General features: G+C 39.0%; 1 protein-coding gene across 5 annotated transcripts in view; it reads left to right on the top strand.

Moving 5' to 3' along the window:
- LOC119738691 (leucine-rich repeat serine/threonine-protein kinase 2-like) overlaps positions 1-21,182 on the top strand; it is an 87,208-nt gene extending 66,026 nt beyond the window's left edge. For all 5 annotated transcript variants that reach the window (XM_038213615.1, XM_038213618.1, XM_038213616.1 and 2 more), the window contains 21 exons: positions 248-334; positions 860-942; positions 1,231-1,358; positions 2,169-2,278; positions 2,892-2,965; positions 4,085-4,148; positions 4,681-4,746; positions 5,537-5,704; positions 6,179-6,277; positions 6,965-7,093; positions 7,806-7,913; positions 8,885-8,989; positions 10,237-10,338; positions 11,039-11,155; positions 12,079-12,257; positions 12,394-12,472; positions 12,976-13,157; positions 14,443-14,574; positions 15,766-15,953; positions 17,564-17,641; positions 18,294-21,182. In XM_038213615.1, the coding sequence (XP_038069543.1) occupies positions 248-334; positions 860-942; positions 1,231-1,358; positions 2,169-2,278; positions 2,892-2,965; positions 4,085-4,148; positions 4,681-4,746; positions 5,537-5,704; positions 6,179-6,277; positions 6,965-7,093; positions 7,806-7,913; positions 8,885-8,989; positions 10,237-10,338; positions 11,039-11,155; positions 12,079-12,257; positions 12,394-12,472; positions 12,976-13,157; positions 14,443-14,574; positions 15,766-15,953; positions 17,564-17,641; positions 18,294-18,490 (2,475 nt within the window). In that variant the 3' untranslated portion in view covers positions 18,491-21,182. The remainder of the gene's footprint in view (positions 1-247; positions 335-859; positions 943-1,230; positions 1,359-2,168; positions 2,279-2,891; positions 2,966-4,084; positions 4,149-4,680; positions 4,747-5,536; positions 5,705-6,178; positions 6,278-6,964; positions 7,094-7,805; positions 7,914-8,884; positions 8,990-10,236; positions 10,339-11,038; positions 11,156-12,078; positions 12,258-12,393; positions 12,473-12,975; positions 13,158-14,442; positions 14,575-15,765; positions 15,954-17,563; positions 17,642-18,293) is intronic.
- Positions 21,183-21,790: the final 608 nt, after the last annotated feature.

The following is a 21,790-nucleotide window of genomic DNA, read 5'->3' as shown; positions in this document are numbered from 1 at the left end:
CCCCATTGTCCCTCTTTTGTTTGTACTGTAACTTTTTAGGAAGACCTCCCATATGTTTTGTACACGAATCCAAATTGGGGACCTCTCAGGAATTGGGGACCCTATTGTCCTCTATTGTTCAACGCCCCCTATTGAATGCAGAAACAAACTCATAGGAATAAAAAGCTAAAGAAGATATCTGTTGGTGAGTGTCATAAATTATTTGAAGGAGAAATTGAAAAATATTTAAATTTTAATTTTTGTTAAGCCTTCCTCTGTTGAGTCTGCTTCCAGTGATGACATCTCCAAAGTCACCAAGTACTGGAGAGAGGGTATCTACGTCTGCTGGTCAAGGGTGAGTCTTACTCTGGCAGAAATTGGAAGGAAAAAAAAGCAATCCCCATGTTGACTTGGGTTGGATGTGAACCAGGGGCACATGAATGGAAGGCAAGAAATGTACCATTTAGTTGATCTGACTCTTCAGTTTCCATTGTCACTTACCTTGAATGAAAGAAAATGGTTGGGAAGTGTTGGCTAGTGGATAGAGTTTGTGGCTCATGATCAAAGGGTCAAGGGTTCGAATCCAGCTGCTTGTCAGTTGTGTCCTTTGGCAAGACAGTTTACCTAAACTTGCCTCTTTGTCACCCAGGAGTGTAAGTAGGCACTGGCATTAGCTGGGGAGTGATGGACTGCCGTCCCTTCCAAAGAGGATGGAAATATTCTAACTAATTTCATGCCAAGGAAAAGGTGATAAACGCTTGCCTTGCGAGTCATATTGGATTAGAACAGATGAAAGAAAACTGACCTTGCGTCATATTAAGGAAAACTTAATCAGTGAATGTACTAATCTAGAAATTGTACCCATTTTGTTTGATATCAGGAAGCATTTTTTTGTGTTGAATCGCTGCGGAAGAGCCTTGACGGTCTGAAAATCACCGTGCCACAGACTAAAGACGGAAATAGGTAAGAGCTTGTAGGTCACTACAACTGTAATAAAGCTAACGAGAGAGAAGGAATATGTTGAGATTTCATTCGAACTGTTTTAAGCTTGTAATTTTAAGAAGGGGAAAAGCAAGATCCTGGCAAGAAGTTCCACGATGAGGCGGTATGAGGGAGACATTTGAAGAGTCCTTCACTTCCTTGGAACACAAATGGTGCATTGATGTCACTAAAAACATGAGGTCACAATATTTATGACAAGAAGAAAATGGCATGTGTATTTTACATTGGTGTTATACGTCATTTGTCCAGACTGCTTGGCCTACTCTGCGATCACGTCGATGACCTGATAGAGGAATGGTTCCCAGGGCTGACTGAGATGGACCCATTGCAAGGCAAGACGTTGGTTCAACGGATCGTACCCTGTGTGCTATGTGAAGGTAGTTATCATTTGTTGATTCATTTCTCATTCTGCATTCGGCCGGGATAGACCAATTCGGGCGATTCACAATGCGGTGCACCACCAAGAGTTCACCATGGAGAGTCAATTGTTCAAGTTAAGGGTTGACAAAACACGGCCCATTTGAATGAGTGTCAGTAGACAACTTGAGCTAATTTGTTATAGATAAGGGCATAGCGTTCTGCCACCTTACACAAAACACCATATTGTTAAAAAGAAAAGAAAAGGGCAAACATATGCTCGAATCATATGCTTACGAAACTACTGACCGGAAAAAAACTAACAATTTCAAATGTCCTGTGCTGCGAATTTGTCGACCATCTCCCACAATGCACTGGGAAAAATTAACTCTCCATGGCAAACTCTTGTGGCGCACTGCATTGTGAATCGCCCGAATTAAAAACCCACTCCACATGTTAGCCCAGGCAGGACTTGAACCCTGGTCACAGAAGATAGCAGGCGAAGAAAGTTTTACTTCACCAACGCTCAGGTCATTTAGTCCAAATGAAAAACCACTCCAATGCAGTCCATTCACTAGCTGCAAAACCTTTTATTAAACAAATTTATTGTGAGAAATTTAAATGCAGTTTGTCTTAAGAGTTTTGACAGCTTCACATCTGAAAATGTAAAGTAATGAGCATTCATATGTTTGGACCATTGCTTGCCCATCAGATTGTCAGTATATTACTTCAAGAACTGCATGAATTTATTTTGATGGTTTTTTTTATTCAGCCTACTCCTTCCTCCTCTGATATTATGTCTTTCGTTTGTCCTCCATTCCTCCAAGCAGAAAACAAGATCTACCAGTTTCTTCTGGACGACCTGATAGAGAGGTCAGAAGACAGCGACTACATTGTCTGCCCTAATCATGTGGATATGCAGGTGCCGCTAAAACTGCTGGTAAGAGCTTCCATACATTCCATTAAAATACTAGTCTGAGCACCGACTCAAAATGACAGATTTTTGTGGGCAGCCGTTTAAAGTCTGGTTCTGGCCAGCGTGTCAATTGTCAGGCTGACCTGTGACGTAAGGTCAGCCTAATTTAAATACCGAATCTGACATGTCGTGCATTTCTGTTCTGTGTCTGCTTGTCAATTAGACTAAAAAGATCTATGGGTACGAAAATTTGTCACAGTGCGTAGCAACCAGTAAGAAATCAGAAGAAAAAGGCCGTTGCCTGTCCTCATGTACATGTGTGTGTTATGAGTTCAGGTTTCCAGTCTGTGAAAATACTTGCTAAAATGTGTTTACTTCCTTTGCTTGTTCAGAAAAGGTCCAAAGTTTTTTATTTTGTTACAAATTTATACGTTTATGGCTATGTTATTTCATTTAGCTATGATTGAATGCATATGAAGGTTTTTTCAATAGACGTGCCTGTAGTTAATGAAAAAAAGATAAATCGTGTTAATGGTAATTATTATCATACTCCCCAACGTGTTAGGCTCCTTCTGTGTTTGTTTGAAACCAACAAAAGATGGCAATTATTGTTATCATTTTTCTCTCTACAATTCAGGCTCCTGACGTGATGCTTGCTGACCTTGACGAAAGATTCCATATTGACCCTCAACAGTTGCACTTCACGCCAAGGTAGCTTTTAAAAAAAACTATCATCAGGCTGAAAAAAATGAGTCAACATGGGTTCTAAAAATTTTTTTTAATGATTGTAATTGCTCCGAGGAGGCTTGAAAGTTTTAAGTTTAAAGGACTTGAAAGTAAAGTTAATTAGATTTTATTTCAGTACATATTTTCCTTTGACTACAATCCCTGATGAAAACAAACCAAAACCCTGAAATAATTTCTCAATTTCTTTATATATTTTAGTCATTACGTTCTTATATTTTGTTGCATGGGCCCCTTGCAGGACATGCATTGTAATTGTACAGCTCATCCCAAAATGCCAGTAACAATTTTTGCAAGGCTCTAGTGTCGCCACGGAAACACGCACCGCCATTAATTTTATATCATTTTAACGCTTGGAACCTTAATTTATCCCTGGTAAGTATTGGTTTGATTTTCAAAAGGGTTTTGAAATGATTCGTGTTCAAATAAAGGCATGTTAAAAACAAACTCAACCAATTTCAAGGAAAATCAATCATGCGCATTGTTTTCTAATGTGGAAATGGTTCATCATGTTCATGATGTGACGTTCTCATTGCCTTTAACTTTCTGTTTCCTATTCTTTTCGATCCACGTAGACTACACCTTAAATGAATACACAATATTGTTCTTCATTTCAAGTTCAATTTTGAAAATCACGTGCAAGTATGTACCTATTCAAAAAGCGCGCTCAAAGTGTGACACGTCTGATGTATCGCATCATTGATTTTCCTTGAAATCGGTTGAGTTTGTTTTCGACATGCCTTTATTTGAACACAAATAATTTGAAAACTCTTTTTTAATATCAGACCAATACTCGTCAGGGATAAGGTTCAGATTCCATGCTTTAAACTGGTATGTAAATAATCACGGTACGTGTTTCAGTACCGACGCTAGAGCCTGGCACAAAAAATGTGCGGGTATTTTGGGACACGCTGTATACGCTACAAACAGGGAAGTAGAAAACTCTCCAAAATGTTTATTTTATAAAACTACCTATTTTTTTCAGGTGTTACACAGCAGGACATGCAGAAATAGACTGCAGAATCCAATTTCAAACAAAGCTGAAATGCTGAATAAGTTTTCAATATTCCTTGGCATTTTTTTCAGTTCTTCGCAAATGCTTGGAGATGGGAGTTTTGGATCTGTATACAAAGCCAAATACAAGGATCAGGTATTTTGAAACCTTTCAATTTTCTATGGGTATTCTATAAATTAAGGTTTCAAAGTGTGACATTTTCCTGTCCCTGTTACCTTGGTACTTTGTAATTTGCCATTCAAGTATCATTAACAATGACTTCTAACGATTGTTTATTTGTTGGGTAGGTAGTTTGCTACTCATAATCACTCTTGGAGGACGACTGCATTAAGGAGTGCATCAGAATTATAAAATCATAGATGTCAGATGTAACAGAGAGAGGCAAAAAGTGGACCCCAAAATGTATAGAATGACCCATTCTTACAGATATTTATCTGTATTCTTGTGTTAATAAGCCCTAAAAATCGCAATCACGTTGAAATTTTTTTTTTCTAAATGTGCCCACGTTAACTGACAGGAACTAATGCTTAAATAATCGTTTATTCCATGTATTTATAAATATTCTAAACTTTTATTAAAAGCCGAAATTAATTTTGGATTGTACCAATGAGCTGTCCAGCACTTTGTTTCCCATCTTCCAAATTTTCCATTTTCCATTTCTCCTTAGTATGTTGCAGTGAAGATGTTTGGCATGAGTCCAGATGTGCATCCCCATCGATTGCTCAGACAAGAGGTTTGTCTTGCATTTCCAGATCTCTATTTTCGTTTCAACTTTCTAGGGCAAGGCAATTCATGACTACAAATGTTCAGTGAAGTCATCAATAATAAATATGCATTCATAAATACCTAAGACATTTTTAAAATAAATACGTATTTATAAATACCTAAACAGTTTCTCATTCCCATTGGTCGAGAGCCCATCATGTGGCTGGTCTTTAACCGATGATAAAGACATGGCTGGCTGGGCTTTAACACTTTTCCAGTGTCACATGAAATTTGGACTCCTATGAAATCCAGTGCCTCTTACCGTTTTGTTGGATGATTGTTCACAATCCTCCCAACAGCCGCATCTGCACGACATCGTGCAGTACGCGCAACGCGGGCACCAATCTCCATAAAAGGAGTCTTACTTGCGAGCTAGACATGCCATTATATAGCTAGAGGGGTGTTTCGAAAAACATGAAGTGAAATTGTTGAACAAAAATGTTAGAAAGTTTTAGTTTTTGACTTGTTTTCACTTTTGGACCGAAAAGTTTAGATTTTTGATCGAAAAGGTATTTATAAATGGGAATAAATATGTGCTTGGTTGGTATTAAACACTATGTTTAAGACCCGTTTGGATTCTGGGTGCTGATAATGACTCCAACCGTTCTTAAACATGGTGTTTAATATCTCCCAAGCATACATTTATTTCATAACTGTTATTAAATTTGCAATACTAATTGTGAAGCACTTGGTGACGATGGTTTAAAGCGCCATACAAGCACCGCAATATCATTATAATTCAATTCCTCTTAATCCAGGTAACCATTCTGAGACAGTTGCAACATCCTAGTCTAGTCTCCATGGAAGGCGTTGGTTTGAACCCCAGGGTTCTTGTCATTGAGTTGGCCCAGCTTGGATCACTGGCCTCTGTCCTGCGCAACAAGAAAGTGACTAGTAGGAGTCTACAGCACCGTATTGCCATGCAGGTATTTAAAACTCTATTTTGTTACATGGCTCGATTCAAGTACATTAAGTGAAAACAGTTCACAGATTTAAAGTTGAGTTTGTAACAGACCTATATTTGTTGCTTTGGGCCCCAGAGTCATGATGTCTAATTTTCAAATATAGTAGAAATTTACCAAATCAGTTGATCAAATTTATGTTGCAATGTAAGTCCAAATAGTAAGTGTACATGCCAAATTTTTCAAACAAAGACTTTTTATTGAGAACTCCTTGGTATGGGCCTTTCTGTCTTAAATCCTAGTTTTTGAAGCTGAAATGAAAAAAATATTTCAAAATTTGATAACTTCTGGGAAATTGAAATCAACCAATACGTTTGCTTCTTTGTGTATTAGATGCTTAATGTATTTGTGTATTACCTGCATTGTCAAATATGAAAGTTTGCACACATGGTCATTGATGCTATTTTTCGTCTTTTATTTTCTCATCTACTGTAACAGGTTGCTGAAGGATTGATGTTCCTCCATGAGCATCGCATCGTTTACCGCGACCTGAAACCAGACAACATCCTCATCTTCTCTCTCTCATTGGGAACTCTGGTCAGTATATGCCCTTTGACCCCTTGGAATATATATTGGGTTAGGAGTAATGGTTTCCATTTTATTGGGAATTCGAGTGTTAAAAAATGGACTAGGTGTCAGATTCACTTATATTTATTATCTTTGATATGTCTACTACAAAGGTGTTCTTTTTTTTAATGAAAAACAATTGGCATCTTTCACTATTGAAGTAAAACACGGATACCCGGGCACCCGTAAAGGAAATCCAACCCCAAAATTCAAATCCCGGAAGTTGTCTGAAGGGCTTTGTAGCTTTACGCTGTAAACCGCAACTGATTGCAAGTTAAAATGCACATAAACATGAAATCTGTTTTGATTTTCAATGTAGCCTGGATTTCATTTTGAAAATTCCACAAAAATCACATTCAAAACCTTTCTTATTCATTGTCTGAGAAGTTACTAAGTAACTTGTAAAGTTGGTTATACGGGTGCCCGATCCCATAATCTAGAACCAGTTCCTGACATCAGTGGTTAGGTAGTCGGGTACCCAGTTCCGATGCTCACCCCTACTACACTCCCTCACGAGTTGTCTGTGAGTGAGATTGGTAACCAGTCCAAGTCACAAGTGACAGCCAGTCAGTCAGTCAGTCGGGGAGTCGGTCTTGTACAAAGATGACACCAGGCTAGCCCCCACAGCTAATTTGTCGTGTTATTTTTTACCTGCAGCACAATGCTAAGATAGCTGATTATGGCATATCTAAGTTTGCCACACCATACGGTCTGCGGGCACCGGAGGGTACCCCAGGCTACCGAGCACCTGAAGTCATCCGAGGGTTATCTACATATAACACTGAGGTACTCAACTCAAGGAGACAATTTTCTAAATCCACAGAAAAATTATTGTTTCTCTAATGTTTATTTGGGAAAAAAATGTTGCAACCTGATGCCACTGTGGCGATTGTGTACAAAGCCTATGGAGAGTCAAGAAAATTTTCAAAAACAAAATTGGAAATGTTTTTCAGTCCCAGATTCACGTCTTATCATCATTTATGCAATGAATGGCCTTCATTGAGATGATATATGTGATGCAATCAAGCTAAATGAGTCGTTTGTCGGGAATTTTCATTTGGCGATTCAGGCCAAAATAGGACCACTTCATCACATCACTTCATCACATCTCGAAAGTGTTCCGAAATGACTTCATCACATCTCTTGATGTTCAGACTTCCATAATTTTTGAACCAAAGATGGTACCAGCGTGCGGTTTTCACAGCAGTAATGCTGAGATTGTGCTCTTTTCAAATCTGTAATAAAAAAAATTGTGACCAGGTCGACAAATGACGCATTTAGCTTGATGGCATCACATATGAAGAAAGAAATGGTGTCACATTGCAACATTTTGTCCTTTATTTGTGACATGAGCAAGTTTGAGTAACTGGCCTTGTAACCCTTCCTAGTGTAAATTTGGAACATCCCGGTTCCACCTAATTAATATTTAAATGACTTCTTTGCTGTTGTTCACAACCAAGACCTCACAGTCTCTGTGGTGTTTGTTTTCCTCTTCAAGGTGGATGTGTATTCTTTTGGCATCCTTCTGTATGAGATGGTGACAGGGGGCCACAAACCATTTGAAGAGTTGGAGTTCAGGGCCGAGTTGGATGAAGCTGTCATGAAGGTAGAATCACATCCTTGTATTTTTAACAGTTCACATTATTGTCATATGAATGTGATTTTATTCTTCTTGTTTGTTATTTCTTACTTTTAAACTTGCTTTTGGGCCAAATTGATATAAGAATTGACAAGATGCTTCAAGCAAAACTTGGAGTGCAGTTTTGACCGAAAAATGATGTGGTTTTTTTTTGCTTTTTTTTGTTGAAATTATTATCCTGTTTTACTCATTTTTTTAGACACATAATTGCTGGTTATTGACAAAGAAACATTGGTGCTTTGTTGCAATCTGAACATGGCTAAAATTACGACTTAAAAGTTTAGCACCATTTCTCGGTTTTCAACTTTGTGACTTCGTGAACTTCAAATGGGTATAATGTTGACAAGGAAAGAACATTTTTGAAAATTGAACCATCAGTGTAGAAAAGGAGATCTATATCTTCAACAATATTTTAATATCTATTTTCCAATCAGCTGCTTGAAGAGTTTGTTTGACGGAACACATCGCATATATTTAACAATTTTAGGATACTTTGTTTTATAGAGCCTGCAAGTCTTGCCAGTCCACGTTCACTTTTTTATGTGAACGTCTTGGTACCAAACATAGTCTAGTCACAGACTCCTGTGTTTAAATTCACCCATTTGTTATCTGCATGATTGATTAAATTTGAAGTTGAGGTCAACAATTTCAATTTTATAATAGTGGTCAATTCGCAATATTTTCAATAAGTTGTAAATTGTTATGCTTTCTTTTATTTCAAAATACCCATTTGTTGCCCTTGATTGGATGGGCCCAGTCAGGACACAAAATAAATACAAAAAAATAGGACATTACACACGTAGTAGATCCTATACATGGTGCCCGGACGTGCTGTATTCTCGTAAATCTGGCAGGTTTTTGAGACCAACTTGCACGCTCCATTCCATTGAAACTATTGTTTTCATTTTTAGTCTTTTTGGTTCTATTCGTTTCCCCAGGGTCGTCAGTTGCCGCCACTGACCCACAGCGGCATTGCACCTTGGCCAGATCTACAGGAACTCATTGACTACTGCTTGGAGCATGTACCACAACACAGGCCTACCGTGAGTCCCTGCCCTGTCTACTCAACACTTGTAGTATTCTGAATTACAAGGGATGCTGAATAATAAATGCCATGTGGGCCCGGGTTTTTGGTAGTCTTACTTCAAGACTGGATTGGCTTTTGTTCCACTGGTCCCAATCCCTGGCAAACGCTGTCCAGTCAGTAGAGGGCACTGTCAACAAGATGAATCAAGTCTAGTCTCAGGAACGTTGGCGCTCAGACCCGAGAAATTCTGAACAAACCTCGCACGCTATATTCAAGCTAATGCAAACGCTTCAGGTATGCACCGATTTTCTAGAGTTCCGAGTTAAAAATTCCAACGACTTGATTTGTTTCATCTTGTTGATAGCAACCTATACTGCCGTGGCTGGCTCGACTGCACTTGCCAAGCACCAGCAGCACGGCTACATAGGAGAACAAAAAAGCAATTCCAGTTTTGAACTAAGACTAGGGTTTGGAAAGGACAGCACAGTCTAATACAGAAAAAAATATATATATCAACCTACCTGTGATTTTTTTTGTATGACTATTTTTTTGGTAAATATAAAAACATCATGTGGACTTGTAAACGTTCAATTGTGCTTGTGAAATGTTAAGAGAACTGGCCAGTGTTTACGGTGTTTGACTCGTGTGCTGTGGTATGTGGGTTCGAACCTGACGGGGAGTATGGTGCTTTTGTCCTTGGGCGAGACACTTTACTACAATTGCCTCTCTCCACCCAGGAGTATAAATGGGTACCTGTAAAGGTAGAGACCAAAATGCTCTGATTTCGAGCTGCTGCAGAAACTGGTCTCATGGCCTGATGAACAGGGGTAATAATTGTGAAGCGCTTTGAGACCTTTGGTTTAAAGTGCTATATAAGCACCAAATTGTTGTTGTTGTTAATAAGAAATATTTTATCCGGTTCGTTTATGGCATACATGCGTGCACCACTGATTGCTAGCACCCATTTGATCAACACTCAAGTTGCATTAGCTTCTGGTTCCAATGATTCCAATGCAACGTAATAGCCAGAGGGCCAGGTTTAAACTGAACTGACGTCACACTAACGAACCGGATAGTGTATATAGTATGAAACAGAATGATCGTCGAAAAAATAAACTACATGAACTGAGACAAACCCGCCCTTGGATAACAATGCAGCTTAGGCATACAGCAAGGGTAACAAATTGGGGTCGTAGGTCAGAACTTTATGGGTTGTCTAAGCTGCATATTTAATTAATGTGATTTCATTTTGTGTGTGCACAGTCGGAGCAAGTCTTCAATTGGTTGAGTTCTGCAGAGTTACTGTGCATCAAGAGGGAGTATCCTCTACTCATGGATGGCTGCGTGGAATGTATGGCAGTGCGGGTAAGCACATAAATTTGAAACAGTCACCAACTCTGCCTTAACAGGAAAGGTACCAATGATTTTAATATTGGCTCTTCCCCGATTTAATGCTATAAACACTGTGTTTTCTGCTGTTTTTTGGTTAAAAGCTTGCTTGGGTGGGCTTAAACTTACAAACTCGGGCTCACGAGTGCAGAAAGAACGTAAGACTTTACCACAACAGGTTTAATACCGATGAGGGTAGAGAGCGGATCATCTTAAGGATCTCATGGGATTTTGATATTTACAAGGAGTCATGGGAAGTTGATTTTCTTCGCGGTTATGTGCATTATTTGGCAATGGCAGTCTTTCAGTTTGCATTCCAGTTGAGTATACTTCCTGTTTACGCATGTATGCTCTGTATTTGAAGCATCTTCAGTGCACCATTGTGGTGCTTTTGTGGTGCTCAGTGGTCTTTTGTCAAACTGGAAGACTGAAAAGGAGTGCTGTCCCTAGCCTCCAGAGCAACATGAACCTAATGCCGATAAAACATTGGAATTGGTCAAGGAAAGCCCTAAATTTGCCCCAGAAAAGTCGTGGAATTCCATTTCAGGAATTCTGTGGAAACCCTGCTGATAACTAATTGTAAAGAGCTTTGAGACAGTGGTGTAAAGCACTATTATAAGCGCCACATTCATATTAAAACGTCAAGTGTGACTCCTCTATGTTGCTACCTGTTCAGGTTTATCAGTCGGACGGAGATGACTGCCAGGAGGTCTGGCTGGCTGGAGGGGACAGGAAGTCCACAATGGTCTCGTGGATACAACCCCTCAACACTGATCCTGAAAACTCCATACAGGTAAATAATCCTTATTACATTCACACACCCCCTCAACTAACCCCCATGCCCCTCCCCTCCTGAAAGGACTACAATGGTCTCATGGATTAGGGCTGTCCCTAATATACCGCATATTCAAATATTCGATCATCAACCGAATATTCAAATAGCTTTTTTGCCAGTTGGAATTTTCAAAAACAAAAACAAATACACACGTACACACATGACTCTGGTGTTATTGTATCGTAAAGTTTTGGCGCTTTATTGTCAGGTGCCACTTGTTTGTCGATGGTAACTTTTTGTCGACGGTGGTTCATTTTTTCCCATCCTTTTAGCAGGTTAACTCCCTTGACAGTTAAAAAATATTTACTGCAAAACATTCCAGTGGCCCTTATCGATCGTCGCATGCCAATTTTAACTGGCGCGCTCTGCGTGCAATTTTTGACCGGCGCGGCATGCATTAGCTGATGGCAGTTTCGAATATCCGAATATTCAGTCAAATGCAGTGTCAAGTAATCGAATACTAAATTATTCGAAAATTGACAGCCCTATCATGGATGCAACCTCTTAATACTGTTCCTGAAAACTCTATACAGGTAAACAAGTTTTAAGAGTTTCTAGTTGCCTTTGCTCTTTCCCCTGGATATTTTGGGTTAATAATCTTGCTCAAATTAGGTTTTGCCCTTCACCGACGTATAAATACTGTGTACTCAGTGTGTTACCTCCCGAGTGAAAGTTGGAAAAAATCTGCACCTGCACTAGAAAGCAGGAGGTCGTGGGTTCGAGTCCCACCCGAGTGATTTTTTCCAACTTTCACTCGGGAGGTAACACTCTGAGTATACAGTGTTTATACGTCGGTGAAGGGCAAAACCTAATTTGATTTACATCACCCGACGCAAAAATTCCATCTTATGAATAAGAATCTTACTGTTGTTTTTCGTCAGGGTATGATGTTGCACAAGGGCCGAGCGTTATGCATGACCGCAATCGGCGACTACTCCATGGTCATCGGCACTCAATGCGGCGAGCTGTGTGTTTGTGACCTGTCTTGCTCCCCGTACCGGCTCAAGCACACGCCGCCGAAACTGGGCGACGCTGTAGTCTGTCTGGCTTACTGGAAACGGTAAGAATCTGATTGAAGTATTGACCCGTTGCATTCAGCAGACATCTTTGGGTATTTTGATTCAGTACAATGAATGTACAAGAGACTTACTCATCTGCATTTTTTTTTCAAAGTTATTTGTATTTTGTTTGCCTAGGGAACAAGAGCCCAGCTTAGTCTTTGCTGGACTGGCTAACGGAAAACTGGCCATTTACAAAGCACACCGACTGCAGAATGTAAGTATTTACTCAATGAGGGTGAATGCTCCCCTAGTATGCCTATTGGATTGTTACATAATTTCACTATTCACCTGTCAAGTGATTGCCATTAGTGAGGTGTTCCAAGGAGCCTATGCATGTCACACATTCTTAAAGGCATATAGGCCCATTTGCTCTTCGTGCATTTTGTTCATACAGGGCAAGTCCAAAAAAGCGGATCCCAAACCCCAAAAATTACATTTCCTATTTAAAAAATATGTGGCACCAAACATAATAATGACTGGAAAGCCAATTTCATAAGCTACTTTTAGATGAAAAAAATACTGAAATTGCTCAATCCGTTCAAAGAATATCATCGTTTAAAGAGGTTGTGGAATGCTCGAAGACATTTCAGTCATTTTTCGGGTATATGTAGCCTAAGGCGTTTAAAGTATGCTGCATCGGGAGTGATCAGGAGATGCTTTTCCTAGTAACTGTGGTTGATTCCTTTATTTTATCTAAACTCCCCTGCCTCTCACTAGGACAAAGATTGCCAGCCAGACAAGATGGTGCACATCGGCTCCAGGGACGACCCCATCAAGTGTATCACCCTGACTCGTAACAAGGTCTGGTTAGCTTGCAGTGCTAAGGTCATCAGTCTAAGCATCTTTGATCTGGAGTCGGACACTAGTACCACTTTACTGGAACCAGACCAAGAAGAGAGGTCAGTTGTTCGCTCTGTGGTAACAAGTACCGTTCTGTTGACGCCAATGACTCGTCTTCATTTTTTGTTATATATGTAGGTAATATATAGACCATGTTACCTTTGACATCATGATGTTTAGAGTCCCCTGGGCAACCCAAACATTAAAGCGTATTATGTATATAACTTGGCCCACATTGGACAGTATATATATCAGCACTTTCAAACTGTTCATATTTTTAGAGATATACATGCAATGCTGAAGAGAACCATTTGCTGAAAGTTGGCATCACGAGACCACAACATGCAATTTTGTTAACTTTGACAAGGTGCATAATTTACAGTTCAATCATGATGTATTTCAACACACAAGTGCTAAATGAACTTTATTGAAAATTACTTAATCAAAAGGGGATCTATTGTAACCCTCTAAAAATGTGTTACTCCATTGATAGTTGAATTCTGAATGAAGTGTAGACAGTTTAACCTTTTTTAATCAAAATTCTACAGTTTAATTAGGGTGACTTCCTGTAAACCATAAAATAAAAGTAAAGTCTGCCACAAGTCAATGTGGCCCATCAGGCTGGCATTTATCTCCGGTTTCAGTGGCATGAAACGACTGAGAATATTTCTATTCCCCCTGGATGGGATGCTAGTCCATCGCAGGTTACTCCCCAGCTAATACCAGTAGCCATTTATACTCCTGGGTGGAGAGGGGCAAGTGGGATGAAGTGGCTTGCCCAAGGACATAAGATATGGCCAGCAGCTGGATTGGAACCCATAACCCTCTGATCACGAGTCACAAACCCTAACCACACGACGATACTCCCCACTACTTCCTGTACCCCTTTCAAAATATCTTCCCATCCTCCTGATATTATAGCGACTTTTTGCAAATCACTTGCCCAGATACTTCTATCAGTTTTCAATTTTTACACCAAGTACACGTTCGCAAAATCAGTAATCATTTCTCATTACATATTCCTATCAAACATGATTAAATTCTGCGTTTGCATCAAACGTAGGAGTAGTCACCGGTTGGCTCACATGAAAATCTTGCGAATTGTTGAACCAATGAAATGTTCAAATCTTCTTTTCAGTGCTAAAAGGTACTCAAAGCAGTCTAGCGGATTTTGTTTTCCTAGCAATTTACCGATAATATGACACTTTTGCTGCTTAATTTGACACTTCAAACAGAATTTGTAAATAAGACCTTTTGCCAAATTTTCAATAAGAATTAGGGGGACAGAATGATCCAGTTGCGACATGTTGGAGAAATCATCACATATTTTGTTTGTATCTGTAGACCAGCCATGGTGAAGTGCATTGCTGTAGAGAAAGCTATCTGGCTGTGCAGAAGAAACAGCTCCATCATTGAGATCTGGGACGTTAGCCGACGCAAGATGACACTGACCATTGATGTGGCTGATTTCATCAGGTTGGAAAACTGGCAAACTACAAAACTTCTCTTCTTTTTTTGTAAAGTGGGTGGCGGGTAACATTGCTGGTATGTTTGTAGTCGAAACCATCACAAGTCCTGTCTCTAGTCCATTCTCAAGTCCAGTCTCAAGTCCAGTCTCAAGTCCAGTCTCAAGTCCAGTCACAAGTCCAGTCTCAAGTCCAGTCTCAAGTCCAGTCTCAAGTCCAGTCTCAAGTCCAGTCTCAAGTCCAGTCTCAAGTCCAGTCTCTAGTCCATTCTCAAGTCCAGTCACAAGTCCAGTCTCAAGTCCAGTCTCAAGTCCAGTCTCAAGTCCAGTCTCAAGTCCAGTCTCAAGTCCAGTCTCAAGTCCAGTCTCAAGTCCAGTCTCAAGTCCAGTCTCAAGTCCAGTCTCAAGTCCAGTCTCAAGTCCAGCCTCAAGTCCAGCCTCAAGTCCAGTCTCAAGTAACAGCAGATGAACAACAACAGAGGCATGCATTTGTCACTGTTCATTTGAATAGCTTGTGACTTGAGACTGTAGACTTGTGATGGACTTGTGAGGACTTTTAATAGACTCGACCATAACACTGTCTTTCCTGTCACATATCCAAGTTATACATTAAGACCAATGTGTTGACATGATTTGAGCATTGTTTTTTTTATGGGAGGTTGGGAAAAAGATGAAAAAGAGGTGTTGATTTAAAAAAAAAAATGACTTGAGCAGGTTTGGAACCCATGACCTCCAGATAACCGTATTAGTGCTAGATTGAGCTGTCCAATGTGCCAAGCTCCCAATTTGTCAATGTGTTTGGTAGAAGGGTGCCAGACAGAAGTTGGCCAGTTTGAAAGGCATAAGGAAAACCTTTGGACATTCCAAAGAATGACGTTTAGAGAAAGAAGTATCCTGATGACATTTTTAACACAAGTGGGGTTTGAACCTAGACCACAGAGGTGGAGGGATATGAAACTAACCAGTGCTTAAAACTGAATTCTTGAGGCATACTTGTCTATCGTTCTTGTCTTCATCATTTTGTTGACACCAGCAAGCCGAGTGGTCTAATGGCTAAGATGTTTCCAGTAGTGAGTAGGTTGTGGTTCGAGTCCCACCCGAGCAAACTTGTGATCCTTGCCGTGAATACAGTATGTAACATTACATTGATTAAGGGTAAAATATTAACATTATTTTGTTGTCATTCATTTGTGCACATGCAGCAAGGAAGACAGAGCTGAGCCATCCAACTGTTACATCAAATCGTTACTCCTCCAGCCCCGCGTTGCATTGTGGGTAGGCACCGCGGGCGGTCACCTGATTGTCATCGATACCAACACGCATCAACTGGTATCCATCAGCAAACGGTACACGTCCAACTTGAGAGCAATGGTGGCCGTCAAAGGACAAGGTTAGTTCAGGTTGTCTGTTTAAAACTAAAAGCTTTGTACAACCAAACATTGAGATACTGCTGCTTCATTTGTATCATCATATTCACATATGTGATGCGATCAAGCTAAATGAGTCGTTTGTCAGGAATTTTCATTTGAAGATACAGACCAAAATAGGGCCACTTCATCACATCACTTCATCACATCTCTTGGTGTTCAGACTTCCATAATTTTTGAACTAAAGATGGTACCAGCATGCAGTTTTCACAGCAGTAATGCTGAGATTGTGCTCTTTTCAAATCTGTAATGAAAAATCATTTGACCAGGGTCGACAAACAACTCATTTAGCTTGATTGCATCACATATCTTCAAAAATCAATACGTAACTTTTGTTAGGCGTTCTGGCAAAATGAGACAGAACTGGGCGCAGGCCGCAGTGGAGAAAAATGAAAAAAGTGAACGGGGGTGGTGTTTTTTTCCCTTCAATTTTCAGATTTATTGATATTTGTAGTCTTTGATGTGTCTACTATGCGTGTTTGGAAGAAATATTATAAAACTCGTGGAATACAAGTGTTTTTAAGGAAAAACAATTGCCACCTTTTATTTTCATGAATAGGAAACTCAAAACTTTAAAGGCCTTTTTCTCAGTATTTTCCTTTTTGACATGTCAATAAATGCAAACTTTAAACACCCATAGCTTGTCAACGGAATGTCTGATTGAACTGCAACAAACAGTATTGTAAGGAGAAATTTATTCTCAATCCTAGTACCTGCAAACCCTCAATTTGACCTCTGCCCTGTTCTGTCTTATTTTGCCAGAAATCCTCACATTCATCAGGACCCCAGTGGGTAAATAGGGTCTCTGCATATCGTCACACTCAGTGGTAAAATAAATAAATGTAAAACATTGCTGTTATTGTCAACAGTTAGGGTTCCAAGTCATTCTCGATATCAGGGAAATTGTTTTTTAGGGAAACCCTTTTTCCAGTCAGGGCAATTTGGGAAAAATGCCAAAAATCAGGCAAAACTCATGGAAATTGACAGTGACCAAGAAGAGAAAGGTTTTTGCCAGTTTGGCGTAGGTGCGTCTTGTGTCGTGTATCCAAGTTGTGTCCATTGACTGACTGGCTATGGTGCCTTGTTAGTGTTTATGCAGTGTGAATATCACACACCTCTCCAGACAATAACAATTGGCTGTGTTACATCACCTCTTGAAGTGAAAACATCTTCATGGAATTTTGCAAATTTCTCAGGTAAATATCAGGGAAAATGCAGAGAATTTGTTTTCTGGGAACCAGCAGTTCTGTCCTGCTTTTAACTCAATTGTTTTTCTTTCACATAAGGACAGTACAGACAAGAAACTTCTCATTTTATTCTGTTGGTGACACAAGTACAGTCGAGTCTCGTTATAACAAACTCGTTCGGACCAAGCCAAATTGTTTGTTATATCAGAATTTTGTATTAAGAGGAACATCAGTCCCATTCATTGTGCACATAAATGCACAGTCGGGACCAAGGCTTTATGTTTGTTATAACCAGAATTTTGTATTAACAGAGTTTGTACTAACGAGAGTCGACTGTATAGCTAAACAAACAACAGTAAGTTGCATGTGTTGATTTATTTCACCAGGATTAAACAAGTCCAATTCTGTCATTGTGACGTCAGGATCAGGCTTCGTGCGCAGGCCGGGTGTTCCAGACCACACAGGTAGAAAACTGAAAAATTCCATTTTAATGAAGAAAAAAATGGATTTTTCTGTACATTAGATTTGCATTCGTGATATGCCTGAGTACATTCTATCTGCAACATTACTGTTTTAAACAAAGTAGAAATGCCTTGTTTTTATTACCCAAAGACAAATAAATTGTCTTCAAAACTGAGTAAATAAACATTGTTTCCCACTACCTGTTTGTCCTTTTTGAGCTAGGTTATTTTTCCTTGACCCTAGACACCCAATTCACCCATTTTCAGTTTATGCAAATATGTTATCCAAAATATGTTGTATAAATACTCTGAAAGTTTTGGTTAGAAAATTTGTCTCTAAAGATGAATTTTTGGATGATTTGTAGAGACATACCGGTTCAAGAAATGTATTTTTCCTGATTACCTCAACAAGAAAGTTTTATTTTCAATAGCATAATTTTGTCAAGGATAGTCCACTTTCCAAAATTGTACCATTATTGCTATTAATTTAGCAAATGATCTACATTTAAACAATATTTGAAAAAAATTATTTCAACTAGCTGCCCAGAAGAGTCTGTTTTTAACAGATTATGTTTTAGAACTGCATCCTCTGAGTAATTACTCATTTGCTGAGTATCTGTCTGTCATCTTGAGCTACTGTTGTTTTTCCCCGCAGATACTCAGTACACTCACGTCTTGGTCTGGGACGCCGAGTTCAAGTCCCAAGTCCGCTATCTCCAGTCAGACATGGAGAGACGTCGCCAGCCAGAGACCCAAGCCATGAAATCCTGGCACAAGGTGCAGCATTTCATTCGTACCAGTCACGCCTTCCACCTGAATCCTAAAGTCGTGTTCCCCCATGTCATGCGCTGATCAACCAAAATCCTGCTTGAAAAGAAAAAATCAGCCACTTAAATGCAATGCTTTTCATTTTGATGGGTTCGTTTTGGATGTGATATGGGCTCCGTGCTCCAACAAAAGAGGGCATGTTTTTATCACTTTTAAGAGCTCCGTGGACAGGACACACAGCGTGTGCGTACTGTACTGTACTGGTTCGCACGCGAAGTGTGCATGAATTCCTGAATGTGCCAAAGTTATTAGCCACAGCGTCTTTGTGTGAGTGTCAGGCGTCGTCCGCGCACGAATACATTCGAATTTAACTTGCGATGGTCTCCCAGACTTATCCCCACCCCCAATAACTTTGGATCATTCGAAATATACAGTGGATGGACCGGAAACCAGTCTAGGTCTCCCCAACTCTCCTTTTCTGGTTGTTGAAGTGGTACTTGTGCACGGAGCCCATATGCACCATATTATTATTGGCTTTCATCACAGAATGGCTTTCTTGGATGTAATGTGTACACATGAGGATATTGAATAGTCTGGTGCTTGTCATTGGTAGTTGGCATCATACTTTTCCGTATATAGTATACAGGGAACTAGTCCAAGATGGCTACATTGTTTAAAGCTCCATTGATTCCTTGTACTTCATGCAGCTGTTTATATTTTGCTTTGGTTTTTCGCTGGATTTCCATTTGAATCATCTACCATTGCATGCATTAGGAGTGACTGTATATATCTTCTGAAAAACCTGGTCATTTTCGGAATTGTTTTAAAAATCATCATGCATGTGTATTAATATGTATATATTTGTAACATTTGTATGTATATGTGTATGCACACACAGATTGTCACTATTTTATTTTACCATATTTACGATTCGTTGAATGATGCATGTATATCACATTTGTACTTAATCGATGAGGAACAGTCTCACTTTTTTGTAAACCATCATCAATAGCCGTAATGAATTACTGAATGGAACTCATTCAAAAGAGATCATTTCATGTACAAAATTGTGTAAAAAGTGTATGAAAGAAAATATAATAGGATTTTCGTATACATGTAATAAGAAGAGCTGAGCTATCGTTACGATTTTGAATCGTCCTTGTAAAGACATGTACATACCTCCTTTCATTTCATTTCATTTCAGTTCAAATTGGTTTATTATAAAGCATCATGAATCGCAGCCAAGGGCTGAATTGCACATGATTTACATTTTCGTTTTAACAGCTAAAAAAATTACAATAATACTATAACATTACACAAAATATATATATATTAAAATGTTCCTGATAAAGCTTACACAACACATCACAAGAAAACAATTAAAATATAATAAAATAAAAAGTTCCCCCAGTCTGTGAAAACTAAAACCCAATTTTCGTAAAAACAAACAGGCACATTAAGAAAACATTGGATATTATACAATAAAAAGCCTCAATTAATCCACGTTTGAAATTTTGGCCTTGTTCAGTAAACTGATTAAGTATGGGAGCGCACTTTTCTGCATACGTGTTGATTTACAACGGGGCTCAGGATACTGATTCAGTTCTCCTAGATGACATCCTATTCGTATGTTCAGGGGGGAGGAGGTTTCTAAATTGAGATGTAGTCTGGAGAGTTTTATCAATAAAAGAAACAGACTGTGACTCCCTACGTTCCTCAAGTGACATCAGGTTACATTCACACAAGACATCATTGTAGGTGCTATATTCACTGCCCATTATGATACGAAAGGCTCTTTTTTGTATTCTTTCAAGGATTAACTTATCATGTTTTGTGAGTGCTCCACTCTTTAATACAGAATGGGGCAACATCCCATTTGCCAGATACCAAGATAATTCCTCAGGGTTTAGTAGAACTGTTGGCACCACTGTTGTTCATTTTTTTGAATTCTTGCATGTGCTTGTGTATGTTGTCAAGTTGTGATTCTTTGCCTCATTCCTTTCATTTTGGTGGCACAATTTGAAATTCTCAAAAGCAAAGTTGGCCATGTTTTGTTTGCAAATAAGGGTGCTACTATGGGAATTTTTTGGATGACACTTGCATTAGAAATATCACTTTTATTGAAGACATTTAGCAGATTTACTTCGTTCTAAAAATTTAAGATTTGACAAATGTATTTTTTTTTAATATAAGCAGCACGTAAAATGATGTCTAAACCTAAGTTTGTACCCACAAGATTACATCATTATAGCGCCCTTATTTGCTACAAAAATATGACCTATTTTTATGTTGCCTGTAAAATGTGTTGCTCAATGGCAAAAATAGCCTGCTCCCAAAAGTAGTAAAACAACATTCAACTTCTTCAGAAATGTTTAAAGAATTTTGTCAAAATGTCACTTTTTGCCTCTTTTTCTGTCATTGCCCGATTTTGTTTTTATTAAACTGATTATGTCATTGAAGCCTAAATGATGAAATGATGATTTTTGTTTGCTTGGAGGTGCCTTGTTTTCGCATGGGGTGTTCAATCTTTGTCGAAAAAAATGTCTTAAACTATGTTCATTTTCAGCTGGTGCTCGAAAATGTAGTCGCTTTCCTCTTGTGGAAATGTTGGTTCCTGTAATGTATGTTGTCGTTTGTATTTTTTAAACATTTGACATAATGAAACATTGACTATTTGTTAGGTATGCAATACTTTCATTATGTCAAACTACGTCTGTATGATGTGTCTTGTAGTAATTGCATGATTGCCAAAATTAAAGTTTGTCCGTCACCATTATTCCTTTTTGACTGCATATGTGTACACGTAATGATTTATTGACCACATCACCACAATACAAAACTTACCTAGTAATACCAAGACATTGTACTCAATGGTTCCACTTACCTCAGTAACTTGTAGCATGTTTTGAAATGATCATCTTCAGCTCACACCTTGTGGTAGGCCAAGCAATAATTTCCCTCTTTGTAAATGTGGTTTTGCACTCTCTACTTTGTTTGAGTGGTGTAGTCGAGTCTATCACAAGTCCATCACGAGTCCATTGCACGTCCAGTCACTTGTAACACTTGGAACAAAGGAATGCGGTAACAGTTCATTTTAATAAATAGGTTAATTGACTTGGGACTGGAGGAATTGTGATGGACTAGTGATGGATTCGACTGCAATAACGGTTTTGTTTCTTTATTATGTTTGGCAGGGGCAATATAAATAGCAAGGATCGACACGAGTGGGCCGCATTATTGGCCCCAATTTCTTGCTTTTTTGTTTATAAAGGTTTTATAATGGTTAGGAATATATAATTCAACAGCACAACCGAATCCAATCAGAACCTTTGTTAAGTCTTGTGTGATTATATGGTTTACTGCAACAAAATCAGTATCGATGCC

This window comes from Patiria miniata, unplaced genomic scaffold (assembly GCF_015706575.1).
Source record: "Patiria miniata isolate m_02_andy unplaced genomic scaffold, ASM1570657v1 HiC_scaffold_3, whole genome shotgun sequence".
In the NCBI taxonomy this organism is placed as follows: domain Eukaryota; kingdom Metazoa; phylum Echinodermata; class Asteroidea; order Valvatida; family Asterinidae; genus Patiria; species Patiria miniata.
Note: the sequence above shows the minus strand (reverse complement) of the source record. Positions and strands in the feature narration are given on the sequence as shown.